This window comes from Echinops telfairi, unplaced genomic scaffold (genome assembly GCF_000313985.2).
Source record: "Echinops telfairi isolate 266 unplaced genomic scaffold, ASM31398v2 ScPeMD7_5592;HRSCAF=6446, whole genome shotgun sequence".
Taxonomy (NCBI): domain Eukaryota; kingdom Metazoa; phylum Chordata; class Mammalia; order Afrosoricida; family Tenrecidae; genus Echinops; species Echinops telfairi.
This window is the reverse complement of record NW_022109491.1, coordinates 22,621,850-22,642,413: the sequence shown is the minus strand read 5'-3', so window position 1 is coordinate 22,642,413 and position 20,564 is coordinate 22,621,850. Positions and strand designations below refer to the sequence as shown.

The following is a 20,564-nucleotide window of genomic DNA, read 5'->3' as shown; positions in this document are numbered from 1 at the left end:
CCACCCTCCCTCCCTCATGAACACTTGATAATTTATCACTTTTCCCCCCAATGTCTTATACCGACCACTGTCTCCCTTCACCCACTTTTCTGTTGTCCATTCCCCTAGGAAGGGGTTATATGTAGATCATTGTGATCAATTCCCCCTTCTCCCCCCACCTTCCCCACCTCCTCCCCCTCCTGATATCAGTATTCTCATTATTGCTCCTGAGAAGTTTATCTGTCCTGGATTCCCTGTGTTACAAGCTTTTATCTGTAGCAGTGTACATGCTCTGGTCTAGCCGGATTTGTAGGTAGAATTGAGGTCAACAGAATGGGGTGGGGGGGAGGAAGCATTAAGGAACTAGAGCAAAGTTGAATGTTTCATCAGGGCTAGACTGCACTGACCAATATTTTTCTTTCACTGGTCATTGACCCTAAAGACAAAAAAAAAGGGTTTTGAACAAATATGGAGGAGAACTATTCTCCTTTCCTTGGTTTATGGGATTGAATGTTTCCCTAGGAACTTGTTTGAGTATTTAAAGAAAATATTGCTCTTGCTATCTGTCATGTCAACATATGAATGATGGCAATAAGACACACACTATTGTACAGTCCCCTTAAGACCCTGTGAGGTAGGACCATTAATTCCATTTAGAGATGAAAACTTCAACCTAGAGAAGTCCAACCACTCGCTCAAGGTCATTTATCTCAATCTTTTCCTCTCATTCTCTCACGAGCTCTCGCTCTCACACACGTTCCTCACATACATACAAGGGGGCTTCCAAAATTATGTAGGAAAATTCCATTATCATTTCATTCCACTTTTCCATGAACTTTCTGGTGCACCTGCAAGCAAACAAGATACACCCCCACACATTCACAAATGCACACACACACACCCCTCTGGATGGTTTACTGCTGTAATTTCCTATCTTAACTGACTCAATTATAATTAGCACATGGTCCCTGCCACGTGCTGCAAAATACTTACTAACCTTCAGTGAAAGAATGCTGCCTGAGTCACTAATAATCTGCAAATAACTTGTTCTATAATTAGGTGTGGCACTGACCAACTTAGAGCAGTATTTTTTAAAGAAGGAAAGAAAGCCAAGGGCCAAGATGCAAGATGTGCTTACATTCAGCTCCTGAGTCAGGATGACGGTCCTGCTCTGGACACCTGGACTCTACTTATCTGGTTTCCAGGACAGTGCTGATCTGTCTTGTTCTGGGAATGGGGAATGAGAACCAGGTGACTACAGAACACCTTCCAGGTTGGAGAGCTGAGCAAGGCTGGTTGTCAGACTGTGGAGTCCCCTCCCTGAATGCCAACCACCTCAATGGAAAGACTGGCTGTTGGTCAGCTGGCTGCAGAGGTCACACAAGGGCTTCCCCAGCCACGAACAAGACCAGGTTCAAGCAGAGTCTGGGGAAGGCCAGCAGACAGAGCCACCAGTGGAGGTGATTTGGCTCCGCTCTACCACCCCTCCTTCTAAGGCCACTCACAACAGGAAAGGTGATCTTGTTCTCTTCTAGATTTCTTCTGCAATGGCTCTCCGCACATTTAGCCATTCATCACATGACGCTGTCTCTGGCTATCTTTGGGACATTCATTCACTCAACAAATATTTGCTAGGCAACTGCTCTGTGTCAAGTACTGATGTGGTAGCTGAGACCTTGGAGTAGGTAAGACAAGCATGATCTCTGGCTTCATGAAGCTCACAGGAAAGTGGGGCAAGTAGCCAGTGAAACGAATGATATAAAATCACAAAGTGCTATAAGTAAGTGCTATAAAGGAAGCAAGTGGGCAGAGGAGAGAAAAGTAGAGCAGACATCATGGAAGGACTCTTTGAAGAGCTGACATTTAACTCTTACTAAAATACAAATCCTTGTCATTAAAGTTGCCTCTACTCCGAGACAGTAGGTCTAGTCATCTAGACCGCATCTCATGTGCTTTGGACAAGTTTGCTGGAAGGACCAGACTCTGGAGAAGTACAGGGTCACCGGCAAAGAGGAAGGCCTTCAACAAGATGGAAAGACACAGTGGCTGCAACAATCGGCTCAAACAGAGCAACAGTGGGGGTGGGGGGACTAGCACAAGAGAACTCACTTTGTGTGCTGTGCACGGGGTCACCATGATGCAGTACCCTGTGACACTTAACAACAACCTAACAAAACCCCAAGTTTCCCATATCTGCATTCTGTAAGCCCTACATCACGGGGTGTGTGGGAAACTGAGAACCAGGAAGAGAGTGAATGTGGACAAATTCTCTACAAGTCTGGGAGGCAGACTGGTGGAGGGAGGCATTCACATTTGGGAGATGGAGAGGAATCCCAGTCACATTCTCCTAATTGAAAGATCCCCCACAAACCCACCCCATAATAATGCCAACCTTCTTTTCTTCTTTTTAAAATCATTTGATGGGGGCTCGTACAACTCTTATCACAATCCATACATAAATCCATTGTGTCAAGCACATTTGTTGCCACCATGATTCTCAAAACATTTTCTTTCTACTTGAGCCCTGGGTAATAATTCCAATCTTAAAGATGCTGCTTACTATTCGATTGAAGGTTATCTGCCTGAAGGCTGCCTGCCACCAAAAGCACTCAGACCGATTGTCCACCCCACCCTCAGTACCGCCGCCCACTCCCTCCCTGGAGAAGAGCTTACAACACCTAAAGTCAAGTGGGCTCAGAAATGTCAACGGTTAAGCCACAATCTTAACTCTAGAACCTGCCTACCTTGTTACTTATGAGGGGAGTACCCAAAAAACCCAGATTTTTATTCAAAGCTAGGTATTTAAATTTTTTTTACAAAACAACCATATCACCTTCAGAGTACTCTCTATTACACTTAATACATTTGTCAAATCTACAAATCCATTCTTGGAAACATTTTTCAAACTCATCTGTTTGGATGGCTGACAGTACCTCCCTTGTTTTTTTCTTCAACTTTTCTATGCGGTCAGATCACTGTCCTTTCATGTCCCTCTTCATACACAGACACAAAAAGAAGTCCCAGGGAGCGAGGTCAGGTGAGTAACGTGTGTGTGGCAAGAGAAGCATGCTGCTTTTTGCCCAAAACTGGTGCACCGAGATAGCTGCCTGAGCAGGTGCACTATAGTGGTGGCAAAACCAGTCCCCATCTGCCACAAATCAGGCCTTTTTTGTCTCACACTGTTACACAATCTTTTCAGAACCTCTAAATAGAAAGCATGATAAATAGTCTGACCTGGTGGACCGAACTCCAAATGCACTGGGAGTCCACATTTTCATCCATTCGGAAAGTTGACAAACATTTAGAATGAGGTTTGTTATCAATTGACATTTCACCTTTTTTGAAACAAGAAAACCACTCGTACACTTGCGGTTTTTCCCGTAGTGCTGTCCTTGTAAGCTGTGTTCAACATCACAACAGTTTCTGCGGCATTTTTCCCAAGCAGGAAACAAAATTTCACAGCTGCACACTGTTCTCTTAAATCAGCCATCACAAAAAAACGAGGTTCGAATAAAACTGCTACTACAGAAAAATTCACTGTGACCAGAGAGAACCTTCCCAGGCAACACCACTGGGTGCACTAACTCAGAGCAACTTGCTTGATGTTCACCTTGTGGGAAAAATGAGTACTGTAAAAGCTCTGCCCAGCAGAGTTTTTTTTTTTTTTTTTTAGTACTCCCTGTTATGTGCCTTCCTGTCACATGTATCCCCTTACTGTTTAATGAATGCCTCTAGTACATCCCTTTTTTTCACATATGTGCTTACCAGGGCTCGCTAGCCCAAGATTATACAAGCCTGTTCAAGAATACATTCGCTCTCTCTGCTTCTGGTCTCCATGGAGGGGTGAGCCCTCACAGGCCTTGTCTGGTGTTTCTTTAATTTACCCTTCAACTACACAACTGCCCTTAGGACCCATTTAGTTGTGGAGGCTGGTCCCCCACAGAGGTGCTCCTCTACTTTAGGACAGAGATTGGATGTGAGTGACTGCCTTGCGGAGCATTCGGGACATAACCCTTTGGATCTGGGAACAGCAGCAAGTCAGAAGTCCCAGGAAGCATTTGACCCCACAGAGCTGTCTATCGTTCAGAGCCACAGAGCCCAGCCCTCAGAAGACACCAACACAGGAGGGGTTACCTGGATACCTGAAGCACTTGCTGGTTTGTGGGGTGCTTGTACCACTGCTGGGAGGTCTGTGGACAAGTATAATCTGTCTAGTGGGCAGGCTGGCAATATCTGCTAAAACATAAAATAATGACCCAACAAATTCCACCTCTTGGATAGATTCCTCTTGGAATCTATTCCTCATAAAGACTTGAGGTGGAAGTGCATGAAGAATCGGGGACAGATGAAGCTAAAGAGACAGCAACTAGAATAAGGGAGTGGGGGTGGGGCAGGGGACTTATGATAGGGGAGCTGATGTAATGGAGTTCAAGAAGGAAAAAAATGTTTTGAAACCGATTCTGACAGCAATTGTACAATACTGCTTGATGTGATTAAACGATGGAAAGGCATGATGTCTGGATTAGTTCCTAATAAAACGGTTTGAAAAAGAGAAAAGGAATCTAATACCCATCAGTGGGGTCTAGTCAACTGAATCACAGTGCATCCTAGAGTGGCCTTGCATGGAGCCATTACAACAGGCAGGATCAGTAAGTGGAAAACACCAAGTATTTAGAGCAGGGTGTCATTTACATACACAAATGGCAAAATTTTCTATGTGTGCTGCTCATGGATGGTGGCATTATAGTTCTCTGCAAATGCAGAGCAAGTGTGAAAAGACACCTCAAGCTACATGTGTCTGGGGTGGGACTCAGGCCATCACTTTCATTTCATATTTTCTTACTGTTTAAAATGTTTGCCCGTCTCCCCCAAAATATTGTCTGGTTAAAAATACATTGAAAACATTTTTTTAAATAGTGAAAGAAACTTCAAGAATTCAGCCCCACTTTTTCTCCATAGCCTGGCCACAAACATACTCAATCCCTGCCTTTGGCTCCCACCCCAACTGCAATCCCTCTTTTCCCAGCAACTCAGTTTCTCCTGCCTTCACTAGCACCTAACACAGGATCCCCCAAGCTGCTCACAAAGACCTGTCACTTACAAGCGAGAGCCCCAGGGGAGGGCTGTGCAGTGGCAGGCTCCATTCATGATCACTATGAATAAATGAGCACACACATTTCCTGACTACAACGTGAGGCTCATGACATGATGCAACAGGCTGTAGACTGACTAGGTAGAGCGTGCCAGCCTCACCAAAAGCCCTAGTCTAAGCCCAATGCCTTCACAGCCTTGTCACTACTGTCAAAGACAAACGAAGAGGGATTCCAGCAAGTCGGGATAGCCTTTTGGAGTTCTTTGAGATAAAAACTGAACCTGATGACTACTGACTATGGGAACAGAAGCACACTCACCATCAATAACCACCAGGGGACAGGCAGAATGGGCCTTCTGGCCTGGTCTCACCCATCTCTCTCCTGCTGTTCACAAACAAAGATAAATGGTGGGACTGGACAATAATTCCCCAGGAATGTCCGCGTCAGGAAATAACAGTGCCCTCTTTTGAAAAACATCTCTTCTTCCTCCCTAGCAGTAACCTTAGAGGCAAGAGGGTCCCTGGGGAGTGATTATTCACTGGCATCATGAGTTTTTCCAGCGCAACCTGCTTCCCATCCAGGCCATTAAGCACAAGAAATACCTGACTGAGGTAATGGCAATTGAAGTGGAAAATGGTGCAAATGATTCTCATTAAGACCTCAACCTGAGGACAGAGCTTGGCTGAGAGAAAGCCTCAGAAAAGGAAAGATGTCTTCACACAGGATTTGCGACAGTCTCCAGGAGAATCTGTTAAAAGTACAAGTTCCTGGCCCCACACGCCACATGGACTCAATCAACATCTCTGGGAGTGGAACAAGGAATCTGCATTTTTAACAAGCTCCCGCTGCTGGTGGTTCGGGTGCTGAAGAAGCAATCAATGGTCGATGAAGCCAGGGAGAGGCTTTCCTAGTCAGAGGGAGGGCCAGTCTCCCTGCGGATGCTCCTCGTCACTGACTCCCTCAGCCTCTTCCCAAGACTCCTGGTCTCACAATCAATGCTCCAGACCTAACGTCACAGCTAAACCATTTCTCATCTGCCTTTGCTCCTACGGCCTTGGAATCTCAGAAGTCCCTCTTCTCCTCACCCCTACCTTCTCCCACCCTCATTTGGTGTGCTCACTGTGAGCACCACATGCACCAGGGTGGGCTCAGGAATCAATGACCTTGGGTGAGAGACAGCCTCCAAGAGCTTCAGGTCTCCATTTGTAAAACAGAAACACTATCTCAAAAAATTGCTTCCTGGAGATGATGGCTTAGCAGGGTGCTCAACAAACATGAGCCAGATTCAGTGTTCCAAAGTACGAGTCCCTCAGCTTCCCTGATGGAATGTGAGCTGCTTGAGGAGAGAACTCTCTCTCATCCATGGCCGAACTTCTAATACACAGAACCCAAAGGGGCTTTGAGGAAATGCTTGAGGCTGCAAAATGAATCCTCATCCCCATGCCACACTCTTACCTGCCCAACGTTGAAGGTCAATGTGATGGCATAATAGAAATTAGAGTTGGCACTTCCTGCATAAATCCAGAGATGCCACAGGACAGGGAAGAGCAGGGAGCAGACGATGATGATACAGGTGAGGACAAAGATGTTCCGTAGGACTGTAAAAACAGATGGCTACAGTTAGCCCAATGCCAAACCTCTCTGGGACCCTCTCTTTGCTGTAATGACCTGGTAGGAGAGAGGCCAATGGGGAGCTCCATGTAGCTTGAAGGCAGACCCTCCCATCCCTGAGACACTCGAACAGCGAGAGGCAAACCTCAGAGCCCTGAGTGGATGGCTCTCCATGCCCACAGCTGGAGGGAACCCTGGATGGTCATTCTGTACCTCCACTGTGATGGGTGTGGTAGGCCAAGGCCAGCTGTAACTGGCAGTACTGAGAAAACCTCCGAGCACTAGAGGATGCTTCAGCAAACACTGACCCTCCCTATCACTGCAACTTTGGAACACATTTAAAAAAAAATCATTTTAGGGAAGAGAGAGGGGGGAAATGAGCAAACGATATTGAGGACTAAAGTGGAGAGCAAATGTTTTGAGATTGATGAGGGCAATGGGTGTACATGGTTGCTTGACTCAGTGGATGTATGTATAGACTGTGATAAGAAATGTACAAGCCCTCAATAAAATAATTTAAAAAATATATATATATATATAAATTTTAAAAAATCATTTTACTGGAGGCTCTCACAGCTCTTATAACAATCAATACATCCATTGTGTCAAGCACATTTGTACATATGTTGCCATCATTTTCAAAACATTTATTCTACTTGAGCCTTTGTTATCAACTAATTTTTTTCCTCCTCCCCCACACACCTCCCTTGATAATTTATAAATTATTTTCATGTCTTACACTGACCGCTGTCTCACTTCACCCACGTTTCTGTTGTTTGTATCGGGAGTGGGGGTGGTGGGCACCATTATACGTTGATCATTGTGATCGGTTCACCCTTTCTCCCCCAACCTTCCCCCTACCCTCATGGTATCGGTACTCCCATTATTGTTACTGAGGAGTTTATCTGTCCTGGATCCCCTGTGTCAAGAAGTCTTATCTATACCAGTGTACATGCTCTGGTCTAGCTGGATTTGTAAGGTAGAATTGGGGTCGTGATAGTGGGCGGGGAGCATTAAAGAACTAAAGGAATGTTGTCTGTTTCGACGGTGCCATACTGCATCCTGGCTGGCTCGTCCCTTCCTTGTGACTCTTCTGTGAGGGATTGTGGTAGTTACACAATGTGGTAGTTAATTTGGGACTTCAGAGGATTAAGAGTGAAGGGGTGGGGTCTAGTCTGTCATTTGGACCACAGTCAATAAATGAGGCCTCTGTGTGGGCATGGCTTTCTCCTGAGAATTCTAGGAAATATAGTTTTTTCCTCCTTGGAGATGGGAGAGAATCTCTGCTCACTCCCTGAGAGACACGCTACTAACAAGACACATGGCACTACACTGATAGACCCCGTGCCCTGGGAACTGGAGAAACCACGTGGAGACCCCTGTTTGCGCTGAGATGCTTCAACTGCCACTGGATCCACAATACTTTGCACCCACTGGCCTGTGATTGTCTTGCATTTGGTGTCATTGCATGTGTTTTGTGAGTCTGAAGAGGTACGTATAGACTGGTATTGGACATATGGGCTAATATCGAACTTATGGACTTGATCTGGACTGGCCTGGGATTTTTTCTCAATATTCAATTCCTCTTGTATATAAAGCTCTGTCTTATACACATATGAGTGTCTTGGATTTGTTTCTCTAGTCTACCCAGACTAACAAAGGTCTCTACTCTGGGTCTTCTGATGCCTGCTACCTGACCCCATCGACACCTCGTGATTACACAGGCTGGCGTGCTTCTTCCATGTGGGCTTTGTTGCTTTTCAGCTAGATATCCGCTTGTTTATCTTCAAGCCTTTAAGAGACCCCAGATGCTGTATCTTTTGATAGCAGGGCACCATCAGCTTTCTTTACCTCATATGCTTATGCACTCACTTTGTTTCCAGAGATTGTGTTGGGAAGGTGAGCATCACAGAATGCCAGTTTAATAGAACAAAGTGTTCTTATGTTGAGGGAGTACTTGCGTAGAGGCCCAATGTCCATCTGCTACTTTAGTACTAAATCTATAAATATATGCACATAGATCTATTTCCCCATTGTCATATATATATTTACATATGTACATACCTTTATTTAGACCTCTATAAATGTCCTTTGCCTCCTCTAATTACTTTTACTTTCTTCCTGACCGACTATCATGTTCAGCCTTCATTTGGTTCCCAGTACTTCCTCTCAGCAACACTGCCCTTGACCAAGCCCTACCAGGCTCCTACGCTCTCCCAGGAACACATTTTTTTATTCTTAATTTGTGTTTCAGGTCCCCTATTTTGCTCTTCAAATATCTCTCACTTCTCCTTAGACCAGTGGTTCTCAACCTTCCTAATGCTATGACCCTTTAATACAGTTCTTCATGTTGTGGTGACCCACAACCATAACAATATTTTCATTGATACTTCATAACTGTAATTTTGCTACTGTTATGAATCAGACTACCTTCGACCTCCAAAGGGATCGAGACCCACAGGTTGAGAACCGCTGCCTTAGATGATGATTTAAAAATAAGTTTGAACAGTGGCAGAAAAAATTTTTTATTTTGAATATTCTCCCTCTCGGACATCAGCCCCCAACCCTTAAAGGTCATGCTGAATTCTACCAAGGCTGAAGGTCTCCCCGAGGTCTCAGAAAGATCTGCAACACTAGGGTGTACCTACTACAGCTGGAAGATGTATTAAAGCTTGAATTCTGAGTACTCGGTTTTTAGAAGGCTATGGACCAGTAGTGAAGTGGAGTTGATACATCTGAATTAAGGTGCTGGTGAAGAATATTCAAAGGACCACGAATTATCGGAATAACAAATCTGCCTTGGGAGAGGTACAGCCAGAACAATCCTTAGAAGTAAGGGTGGTGAGACTGTCTCATGTATTTGGACATGTTATCAGCAGAGACCAATCCCTGGAGAAGGACACCACGCTTGGTAAAATAGAAGAACAGTGAAAGAGGAAGACCCACAAGGAGATGGATCAGCTGCAACAATGGGCTGGAACAGAACAATTTTAAAGAAGGTGACGTGTTTTGTTCTGTTGTACACAGGGTTGCTGTGAGCCAGAACTGACTCATGGGTGGCCGGCACTTAACTGGTTACAAAGGCAAGCTCAAGTCTATTTTTTTAGTCTCTCAATAGATTCAGCTTCCATTGAATTCTTGCTGACCACTTATGGGCAATGTGAATAGCTTTGCCCTCAGGAAGAGTGTGTTTGAAAATGGATTACCACCAATGAGCCCTTAGATAGCCCAGAGAGGGGTTTCCTAGCCCTTAGGGACTTGCCTGGGTGTGATTTGGGTACCAGAGCTTACTTAGTCATGAATCATACTTGGTTCATAGGGGCCAGGACCACTCTTGTATGCCATTTTATCTCAAATAGTGTACATATATCCCAGTCACAGTCCCTTTCCTGCTTCTGTAGTCCTGGGAACTGCTCTAGCTTAGGATCTATTTCCTTGCCTTCTCCAGCATCTATTCTAGAGACTGCCCACATGCCTTGGTTGGTGGCCCTCTTCCTACATCTTCAATGCTATCAATGGTGGTGGGTTGAGTTCATCACACATTACTCTGACCTTTTCTGTTGCTTCCTACTTTTAAGAACCTTTGTGATAATCCAGCTAGACCAGAGCATGTACACTGGTACATATAAGAACTGGAAACACAGGGAATCCAGGACAGACAAACCTCTCAGGACCAATAATGAGAATTCCAGGAGGGGAAGTTAAAGGTAGAAGGAGCGAGGGGAAACCGATCACTATGATTTACATATAACCCCCTCCCAGGGGGACAAACAACAGAAAAGTGGGTAAAGGGAGACATTGGTCAGTGTAAGACATGAAAAAAATCATAAATGATCAAGGGTTCATAAGGGAGGGAGGGTGAAGGAGGGGGGAAATGAGCTGATACCAAGTGCTCAAGTAGAAAGAAAATGTTTTGAAAAGGCTGATGGCAATATATGTACAAATGTGCTTGATGGGGGGAGGGGGGAACCAGGAGGGAGGGGGGAAAATGAAGAGCTGACACCAAGGGCTCAAGTGGAAAGCAGGTGTTGTGAGAATGATGAAGTCAACATATGTACTAATATGCTGGACACAAATGTATGTACGGATTGTGATGAGTTGTACGAGCCCCTAATAAAATGATTATTTTTTTAAAATGTGCTTGATACAATGGGTGTATGCATGGATTGTTCATAAGAGCTATAAGAAGAAAAAATAATAATAAGAGCTATAAGAGCCCCCAATAAAATGATTTAAAAAAGAAGAAGAACCTTTGTGATTATACACAGCCACCTGAATACCAGGATCATCTCTCCATCTAATGTCTTTCACTTCAAGTCCCTTTTGCCATATTAGGTACCAAACATTCACGGGTTCAAAGTGATAGGGCACCAACATCTTTGTGGGTGCCAGTACTCTGATTCCCACACTCCTTTTCTCTCTTTTAATTCAGTAGGAGATCTCTCACAGTGAGAATGTATGCTATTTTTATTTCCTCTTTAATACTTTGTTGTATTTAAAAAATAAAACCAGCATTAAAAAAAAACAGAATTTAGCACAGAGCTGGCACTTAGTGAGTGGACATTCTCCTCTCCTCTCTGATCCCATCTATCAGGAATTCTCTTTTCCAAAGTCAAAACTCTCCCAAGATTTACGGCCTGATTGCCTCCACCATACTTAGAAAGGCTACCCAGAGGGCTCAGGAATCAAAAGGGGAACTGGATTAGACATGGTTCTCAACTCTGGTTACACAACAGAGTCACCTGGGAGCTTTGTGAAAAAATGAACTGGAACCAGCAAGCAGTGGTTCTCAAACAACTTGTTGCACACTGGAATCACTTGGGAGCTTAATAAAACATGGTTAGTTGGCCCTGCCAATTAAATGAAAATCTCTAGGGGTGGGGCCCAAAGCTTCCCAGGTGACTCCAACAGACAGCCAGGGCTGCTGGCCACTGGATGAATGGCAGCAACAGCACCCAGCCAGGCTGCAGGTCCTACCACCCATAGGCTTCATATTGACAGAGCTGTGTCAAAGTGGGCACAGGCAGTTCGCAGATTTTCTTAAAACAATGCTTTCAAGTGAAGGGTCAGCCTTTACTGGGAAATAGGGGTCTCTTAATTGCTGCTGTTAAAAAGTGCTTTCTTTTGTGAAATGGAGGTGAATGGCTGGTAGGGGACTATTTTAATGTCTTCAGCTATGGTATACATTTGAGTAGTCTGTAAAATCTCAAACTCTGGGAACACTGGTCAGGGGGTAGCCGAGGAGGGCCTCTTTGTTAACCTGAAATTTCTACAAGGCTAGGCTTTCATAGCTAAGAAGGCAAAGTCTCCAGACTCAAGCCTTCCTGAGGCCTCCCGGGTAGCCAGTCTTGTCCTCTGCTCCCAGGACCAGCACATCTGAGAAAAGGGGTGTTTTTACTGAGAACAGTAAAAATACTAAGAATAGTTAGTAAACAGTGTTACAACGAAAAGAAAGGAAAATAAAGCTATTTACCATTTCTGCCCTATTTGCATATTTCACTGGTTCTTTCTGATCCCCTGGAGATTATTTTGCTGAAAAAGATAAGCACTTTTCCTAAAAGTAAACTCTTGTGGCCTGACAGTCTTTCTTCTATGGCTCTAGCCACTCTGGGGGCGACAGGAAGGTGACCAAGTTCGGGGAGACAGAGAGGCTCCCATGAAGCTCCTGAGTGCGATTACTGAGAGCAATAAAGGCAATTCTTATGTGCTAAGGGGAAATATCACCAGCATCCAGCTGGCTCTTGGCCTGTGGTGACCTTTGCAGGAATTCGGAGCCACTGTTTGCTCTTGCTGGCTGACAAGCTAGAGGATTGAAGCTATATGCCAAAGCAGATGGAGCTAGGGACTGGGGGCACAGGACAGCCTGTTCTGGCACTACAAAGTGTCAGAGATGTCAGAGCTGAGCAGGGTCTACCATGACCAAAGGGTTCACCCTTGTCAGACCAGGTGGAATCAGATTCTCCACTTCACCCACTGGGTGGCAGATCCAATCTCTGATTCCACTAAGACAAACAGTGGAACTCCACTTTCCACTTTCTGAGCCTCAGGTTCTCGGAAACAAAACTGTCTTTAAAGAATCCAGTCCCATCAGGAGGGGCACTGAGGGGATTTGGGGAATTCAAGGCCAAGGGGATGATCCCTTTCTTAACCTAGGTGCTAGGTACATAGAATTAATTATATTGTTCTTTATAATCTGTAAGTATTTTAACCAATATTCTTTAATCTCGTAATCTCTATATAATAGTCAAAGGAAACAAAACTTTTCCTCCCTTCTACATTATCCCCACCCCCACCCCCAAATCCAGCCATTGACAATTGACTCTTTCTGCTGAACCAGTGCAGACTGGCACTGCTTGGCCAGCAGGCTGCTCCCTAATGCTGGAATTAGGTCGATATGGCTCACCCTGGCCCCAAGCACCAAGCTTGTGGGGCCTGTGCTCAGAAAAGGACTCCTCTTCTCCCTCTTCTCCTCCCCATTGACCAGCAGGAGACAACAGAAAGGTGAATGTGAGATCAGACAAGTAATGTCTGAACTGAATCTTAGTCACATGAAAATTCTGAGCCTATCCCACCTAGGCCTAAAGACTTCTCAGAGTCCCCACACATAAGTCCAAAGGGCCAGGGCTGAAGACAGTCCTGGTTGAATGTAGTCACTCACAAGTGTCCTGCTTTGACAAGCATGCTCACTCGCTGCCTCGGGAGCTGAGCAGGCGGGGTGGCTGCTACCAACCTCTGCTGGAGCTTTAGGTAAGCAGAGTGTGTTATTGCTTGCCCCATCTGCCAGCAACAGCATCTATTAGATCATGTAGATTTTTGGAAATGCCACCCATCTTCTCAGTGCTTCATAGCCTCTCAAGGCATAAAATGGCTTATTTCAAGTTCTGAAAATATGTTTACTCCAATAACTGATGGCTACCATGTATGCAGTTTTGATCATGGAGCCACGTAAGAGGTCCCCCTGTGTAATTAACACTGTTAATAACTCCAGTGCTAGTTAAACATATTTTTCCTCAAACTCAAACACCATAAGAAATATTCTCTCCATCTGACAGATGAAAAAACTCCGGCTGAGAGGTTAAAATAACCGCTCTATGTATATGCAGTTCCTAACAGCCAATTCAGGATTCAGACTCAAGTCAGTCTGGCTTCAGGCTGTTCAACAACATGGAATAAGAGATAAGAGCCCTCGAGGGAGAGAGTGCCGCATGTAGAACAGGTGAGCTCAGGGAAAAAACATTCTTTCCAGAAAAGGGGATCAATGTTGTCGCCAAGACCTGCTCTGTCCCAAACTGGCTCACATGTTCATGGTGGCTTTCTAATTTGTCACGGGTTATTCTGCAGTGACCGGCCACAAGCTGACTCGGGGCCTGCTGGGCTGGGTGATTCTTGTCTGTGCAATGAGGATGGCAATGGCAGTGACGCCACGGCCTCCTCCCAGTCAGGTCAGGCTGGTCACTGCCCCACCAGGCCACCACCTGCACGAGCAGCCTTGGCTTGACCCACCCACCCAGCTGTTTACCTTTGCTCAGAGGCCTCTGCTTACAGGTAGGTTTCTGGCTGGCAGCTGGTTGGTTTCACTTCCTGGTTGACACCCAGATGACCCCACAACAACAACAAAGGCACACTTCCCGTGAAGCCTGCATGCCTGTGTTCATTCTTGACACCTTGCTGTGCACCCACAGGAAGCAAGAAGAGCTCAACAACTCTTTCCCTGTTTTACTTCAAAGAATCGAATGTTGGTTCACTGACATGGCATCTTTATGATGGAGGTTTAAACCACAAACACCTGTCGAGTTCCTACTGTGTGTCAGGTTAATCCTGGGTGCTGGGAGTACAGCGGTGAATGCACGGTGATGCCTTCCCTAGAGAGAATCCACAGACCCTGCAAATAACCTCCCACCAAGGACAAAGAGCCTATGAGGGAAACACTGGGCGGGGGGTCTACCATCTAACCATCTCCTGGGGAAGGGAAGGCAAGAGCTCAGTGGGTAGTCAAGCGAGCAGGAAGTCTAGTGTTGCCCCTCCATCTCAGAAAGTCTTGGTGCAGCACAGAGGTCAGAGCTGCACTTGCAAGGTTACATTACACTATTCCACACAGCAGCCGCTGGCCACATGTGGCTGTGACACGTAATGGAAGTTAAAGAACATGTACAATGCAGTCACTAGCCTCAGTCACTAGTGGCTACTCTACTGGACATGTAACTCTAGGGCAATTCTACCATGACACAAAGTTCTACTGGGCAGTGCTGGCCAATGGGCTCATAAATCTGGATTCCAATCCTAGCCCTTCTATTTATTAGCCATGTGACCGGGAGCAAGTGGCTCTACGTCTCCTTCCTCACCTACCTCATAGAGCTGGTGTGAGGGAACACTCTCAGAACCACATAAGCAAGTGCTCCTTCAATGGCAGCACCTAGAGAGCAGAGAACCATGTCGCTGCCTCTCCTGGTTCTGCTAGCAGAGCTGATGCCCACGGAATGCCTAGCAATCCCCTGTCCCCGGTCTGCCTTGCTCAGGGCCGGGCTGTGGCAAACTCCCATGGGCAGTTGGAGGCTGAGTACTCACATCTGTAGAGGTGGCTCCACACGGGGAACAAGGCCATGTAGAGCGCCACGTCCCCCACGGTCGGATAGGACTTGAAGATGGAGATGACAGCGATCTGGATGAACATGAAGAAGATGGGGTGCTCCCTGGAACAGTGCAGGGAAGACAGACAGATATCAGACACCAAGCAAGCCTACCCCAGAGACACTGGGGCCCATCTCTCAGACCCAAAACACTCCTCAGGGGACAGTATGCAGGGCAACTGCTGCTAACCAGAAAACTGCAGGGACCCAAGAGTGCTCAGAACATGCAACTGACACAACCTACTGAGACATTTCTTCTCAACACCCTGCCGGCATCTACCAGCCCCAGGACCCCCCAGGAGCCACTGGAGAAGAAAACAAATGAAGTCAGGCACCCTTATTATTAGGCTTAAATGTCTGCTTGTCAGGGTAATTAGACAGCCTCTTCCCTTGTCCAGGCCCCTCTGACAGCTGGACCCAGGGCAGGAAGTACTTCCTGGCCCATGCCTTTTACTCTGACCAGTGAGGCTTGCAAGGAGGCCTGCAGACCCTTAACTCTGATGAGCTCCTTTCTAGAAAGGTCACTAAGAACTGCATGCAGCTTGTTAGCTCTACTGGCTGGAACTAGAGTTCTCGTGACCTAAAATTAACAATAAGTGACAGCAATGGCTGAACCTTTACTCTGCATGAAGTTCTGTGCTGAACTCTATATGTGAATCAGCCCCTGTGATTCTTACACCACCTCAACTACTCCTCAAAGTAGGTAAAACCATCAGCCACACTTTTGAGCTGAGGAGACGGAGGGTCAGAGCAGTTCCATGAGTTGACTAAGGAAACTTTGACCTATTTGTCTCCAGAGCCCCTGACCACCACTAATACTGCTTTCCTAAGTATTACTATCCCAGTGCAGCTCGGGTGTGGGGGCTCAGTCTGTAGGGCATCTGGCGCTCTGACCAAATACTGAGGAGAAACAAACGGAGGCCAGCCCTAGTGCTCTTCTCAGCCACAGCAGCACACGTGCTGGCGGCCGTCTTCTGCACAGTACCTGGAGGCCAAGCTCATTAAAAGTTTCCTTCAGAGGTTATGACATTCTTATCTTCAGGTCAAAAGTCAGTAACCCAATGGGCGTAGGTCTGAGATGTGGAGACAAACAGGTACACCCTGTAAGCACTCCAGTACCTGCTACACAGCAAATGCCTCCGAAACTCGGCCTGGCAGCCATACAGTTCAACCGTTTCTGCGAGTTCAGCCAGCTCAGTGACCATCTTTACTTCCTTCATAAAGACAGGCCAAATTAGGCCTGTCTTTTTTCCCCTTAAGGTAACTGATAACAGCGCCATAATTTCTACAGTAAAGTTAGTGAAAATAAGCTCCCCCCAAAACACTGAGATTACAATGTCCTGCTGCACTGAACAGGGCAGCTGGCCTGTGGGGCCCTGCTCCCAGAAAGCAGGCATTGGATTCCTGGAGCTACCGCATTTAGGTGGAGCATCATATCCAGGTAAAGTGCCAGCCGAATCTTCTGGCCTTGCAGGGAAGGACAGGAGAGGCGGTCCATGACAGTTTCATGACTGTCTACCCAGGCGCCTTCTGAAGCCTTTCAGGCAATACAGGTAGTTGGGAACTACCCAACACTCGGCCCAGTGGCTACACCTTTGACCAGCATGAGGACTGGGAAGGTAGACCACAGAATGCCTGAGAGCAGGGCTGGGCAAGGCTGCTAGAGTCCTAGTTCTAAATAAAGCCTGTCAGCCAAGGAGAGGTGGTTTCCTATTAGCTGCCAGTTATTTCATGGAAAACATCAGCCCTGAGCGTTTCCAAAACAGGAGCCCTGTGCACGGGCACACTGGCCACAGGGAAAGGCAGGAGCTCAGAGCAGGAAGTGCAAGTGCTTGTGTGTTTTTTCAACGGAGCTTTGAAATCTCAATCAAAGTTTTCTCCGGGCTCTCTGGATCGCTAGGCATCTCTGTACCAGTTTCAGTCTATTTTCCCTTCTCTAAAGCAGGGGTAACAGAAACATTTCCAAGAGCTACTACTATCTGCTCGCTCTCTCAGGAGTTGGCAGGGTACAGGGAACGAGCACAGATTCTGGAGCCAGACAAATCCAGGCTTGGATTCCAACTCCACTGCTTACTGGTGTGTGACAATGGGAAATCATCAAAACATCAGTTTCCTCAGCTACAAACTGGGATGATGATGTACTTACTGCCCCCCCTAAGAGTGGCTGGAAGGGGTAGGCACGATTGTGTTTTCAGAGAGCCTAGAGAGGCACCTGGCACAGAGCCACACTCACACACGGTAGCGCTCTTTCAGCGTAGGAGAGCTCTGAAAGAAACACTCTTTTGAAAGCAATTGACCAGAAGATTAAACTGAGCTGCAGATGACCAGACTTCCCAACTAATGTATCCTGATGGTCCTTTGGGCAAACTGTCACTGAGCTGATGGTGACACCCCAAAAGACCCATGTTTTCCCAAGACATCTCCCACCCCCCTGCTCATCAAAAGGGCCAACGTGACCACCCTGACCAAACTAAAGCGCCGGCACTATCAGCACAATGTAGCTCAAGTGCTCAAGATGAGGCCAGAGAAAACGTCTGGGCTCCCACACACCCTCCCTGAAGCCTGCACTAGCCTGACTCTCCTTTGATAGCTCTGGCACCTGCGGGAACTGAGGGCAAGGTTCTTTGGACAAAGGGTCTGAACCTGAAGGCTACAGGGGGCAAGGGTGAGGACCCTGTACACAAAGCATTAGCAAGTCCCATCACTTACTTTAGCTTAATGGCTAAGGGGATGGTGTAGAAGAAGACGTTGATCTGAAACACGCATACAAAAAAGAGGCTGAAGTGCTCAAACATCTCGGCAAAGAAGTACCAGAAAAGACCAATGTTTGGAGTGAGATCTGGAACAGAAAGTCTGGAATTAAAACAAAGGGAGACAAAAAGGAAAGCAAAGTTATAAATGGTGGGCTTTGGCCATAATTCCTCCTGAAGACACTGGTCACTGTTGGGCAGCCAAGGATGACTTTGTTCCCATAGTGATTAGAATGAGGGGATTCTCTAAGCAACCTGAATACAGGTAACTAACAACATCAAAGGGCAGCCTGACAAAGGAAAACCTGACAAAAATATTCACTTGTGCCAGTCTCTGGCAGGCACAGAAGTTCTGAAATAAGCCAAGGGACTCATCATAGAAGCCAAGAGATCAAGCCTTCTTTTACCACAGGAGATAGCTGCGACTTTAACAAAGGTGTTTTTTACACATTGTTTTACACACTATTTTGGTGCTTCCAGAGACTTGCCTAGAAGAGCAAGCGCAAAGACTCTGCTCCTTACTGTGCTCATTATTGCTACCCTTCCCCCAGCAGGAGCCAGAAGACCGAGTTCCTGAGTCTTCAGTGAGACTGCCAAGGGCCTGAGGAGCCACCAGCCAATTCTGGATATATTTCTGGGACCCAGATCTCATCTGAGAAATCAGAGTTTACCTGGAAATTATTTTGGTTTTACGGTTAAATCGGACAAAAATTAGTTGGAATCCTGGCCTTTCTAAAAGTTTACATTCAAGCTGATCTCCACTCACAGTTTTTAAAAACTACAAAAGGCAACAAATAGGGCACGATGAGGGAGAGATGGGCAATGGCTGTGCCAGAGCCATTCACTGACCAATGCCTCCACGCAGGATACGTTTCTGCTGCTTGCTATAATGGCATTTCCTTTTGGGGAAGAAATGAGATAAAGAACGCTGATCTATGGCCCAGCAGAGTCAGGCAATGGTTTGCACTAGCCATTAAACACTCCTATCCTAGAAAGAGCATGAAGAGTGGAACGTTACTGAGTACTTGTTGAGGCTCAGCCAGGATTAACCATCCAGACTCCCAAGTGGAGGTTTTATTCCAGATTGCTTCTTTGCACTGACAAATTAAGTGTGTCCATCACCCACTGGGCTGAGGACTCCTCCAGGGTTGGCTAAGGATCACCTCCCTGGGGACCCTACAGAAAGCTTGGCACTCAAAGAACATTTGGAAATGGTTGTAGGATTCATGACTATATACTCAGGTAAGTCAAATATTCTGCAAACCCACTGAAATTTTCTCCAAAGGTTTGATACATGTTAGGAGGCTTCATTTTAAAGTTTAGAAGAGACACTCTTGCAACAGAAGAAGACTCTACCAATTTCTGTCTGAGATGGAACCAAAACCTCTTGTCGAAGGTTGGTAGATATTCTGGGTGTTCTCATGCTTTTTAGTCTCACTGGATTAGTGGTGCTCCACAGGTGGTCTCTGGACCAGTAGAATCAGCAAAGTCTTGAGCTCCATCCCAAACCTACTAAATCTAAACTTCTGGGAATGGAGTCCAGCAATCTGTGTTTTAACAAGCCCTACAGGTAACTCTTATGCACATCAAAATTTCAGAATCAATACTCCAGATGGTCACTGTCTCCCTCTGACTTCAACAAGAGATACGAAAACCAAATTAGCCTCCAGAATTTTCTAATGAAGCCATTACTTACATGAAGCCATAGACTGCAGGGACGAAATCCCAAGAGCTGAGAAGGAAGAACGATAGGCAAATGATTACCACTAGGCTTCCCACGTACATCATGGCATACTCCCAAGAGAAGATCCAGAAGGCTTTGCTCTTGACTTTGACTGGTATGTACTGCCGCTAGGAAAGAAGGCAAGGTGGCACGTTTAGGGGCTTCAAGGAGACACAGCAGTACATACCCATGTTCACTGCAGCACTGTTGACAATACCAAGAAGTTGGAAACAGCCCAAATGCTCATCAGTAGAATAAAGAAACTTTGGTAGATACACACAGTGGAATACTATGCACTGCTAAGACAAAATGATGAAACTCCAAAGCATCTCATGCCATGGATGGCGCTGAAGAGCATTATGCTGAGGGAAGTTAGTCAACAGCAAAAGGACACGTAATATATGAGACCACCCTATAAGGATAAAAACCACCCAAAGGGAACAGACTCTGGAGGTTATCAAGGGAAGAAGGGCAAAGGTGGAAAGATGAAGTAATGGACTAGGGCAGCGGTTTTCAACCTGTGGGTTGCCACCCCCCTGGGGGTCAAAAAAAACTTTCACAGGAGGTCGCCCGATTCATAACAGTAGAAAAATGACAGTTGTGAAGTAGCAACGAAAATAATTTTATGGTTGGGGGTCACCACACCATGAGGAACTGTCTGAAAGGGATGTGGTATTAGGAAGGTTGAGAACCACTGGACTAGAGAGTTGACTTGGGCTAACGGCAGGAGGGAGAGCTACCCAAGGAGAAGAGAAATCAGAGCAAGAGTGGAAGAGAAGAT

At 46.1% G+C, this 20,564-nt stretch overlaps 1 protein-coding gene across 1 annotated transcript in view; it reads right to left on the bottom strand.

Annotated features, from left to right (window-relative positions):
- PIGU (phosphatidylinositol glycan anchor biosynthesis class U) overlaps window positions 1-20,564 on the bottom strand; it is a 117,259-nt gene that overhangs the window by 7,505 nt on the left and 89,190 nt on the right. The window contains exons 9-12 of the mRNA XM_004697936.2: window positions 19,757-19,911; window positions 18,020-18,163; window positions 15,249-15,373; window positions 6,528-6,670 (exon numbers count right to left, since the gene is read on the bottom strand). Coding sequence (XP_004697993.1) covers window positions 6,528-6,670; window positions 15,249-15,373; window positions 18,020-18,163; window positions 19,757-19,911 — 567 coding nt within the window. The remainder of the gene's footprint in view (window positions 1-6,527; window positions 6,671-15,248; window positions 15,374-18,019; window positions 18,164-19,756; window positions 19,912-20,564) is intronic.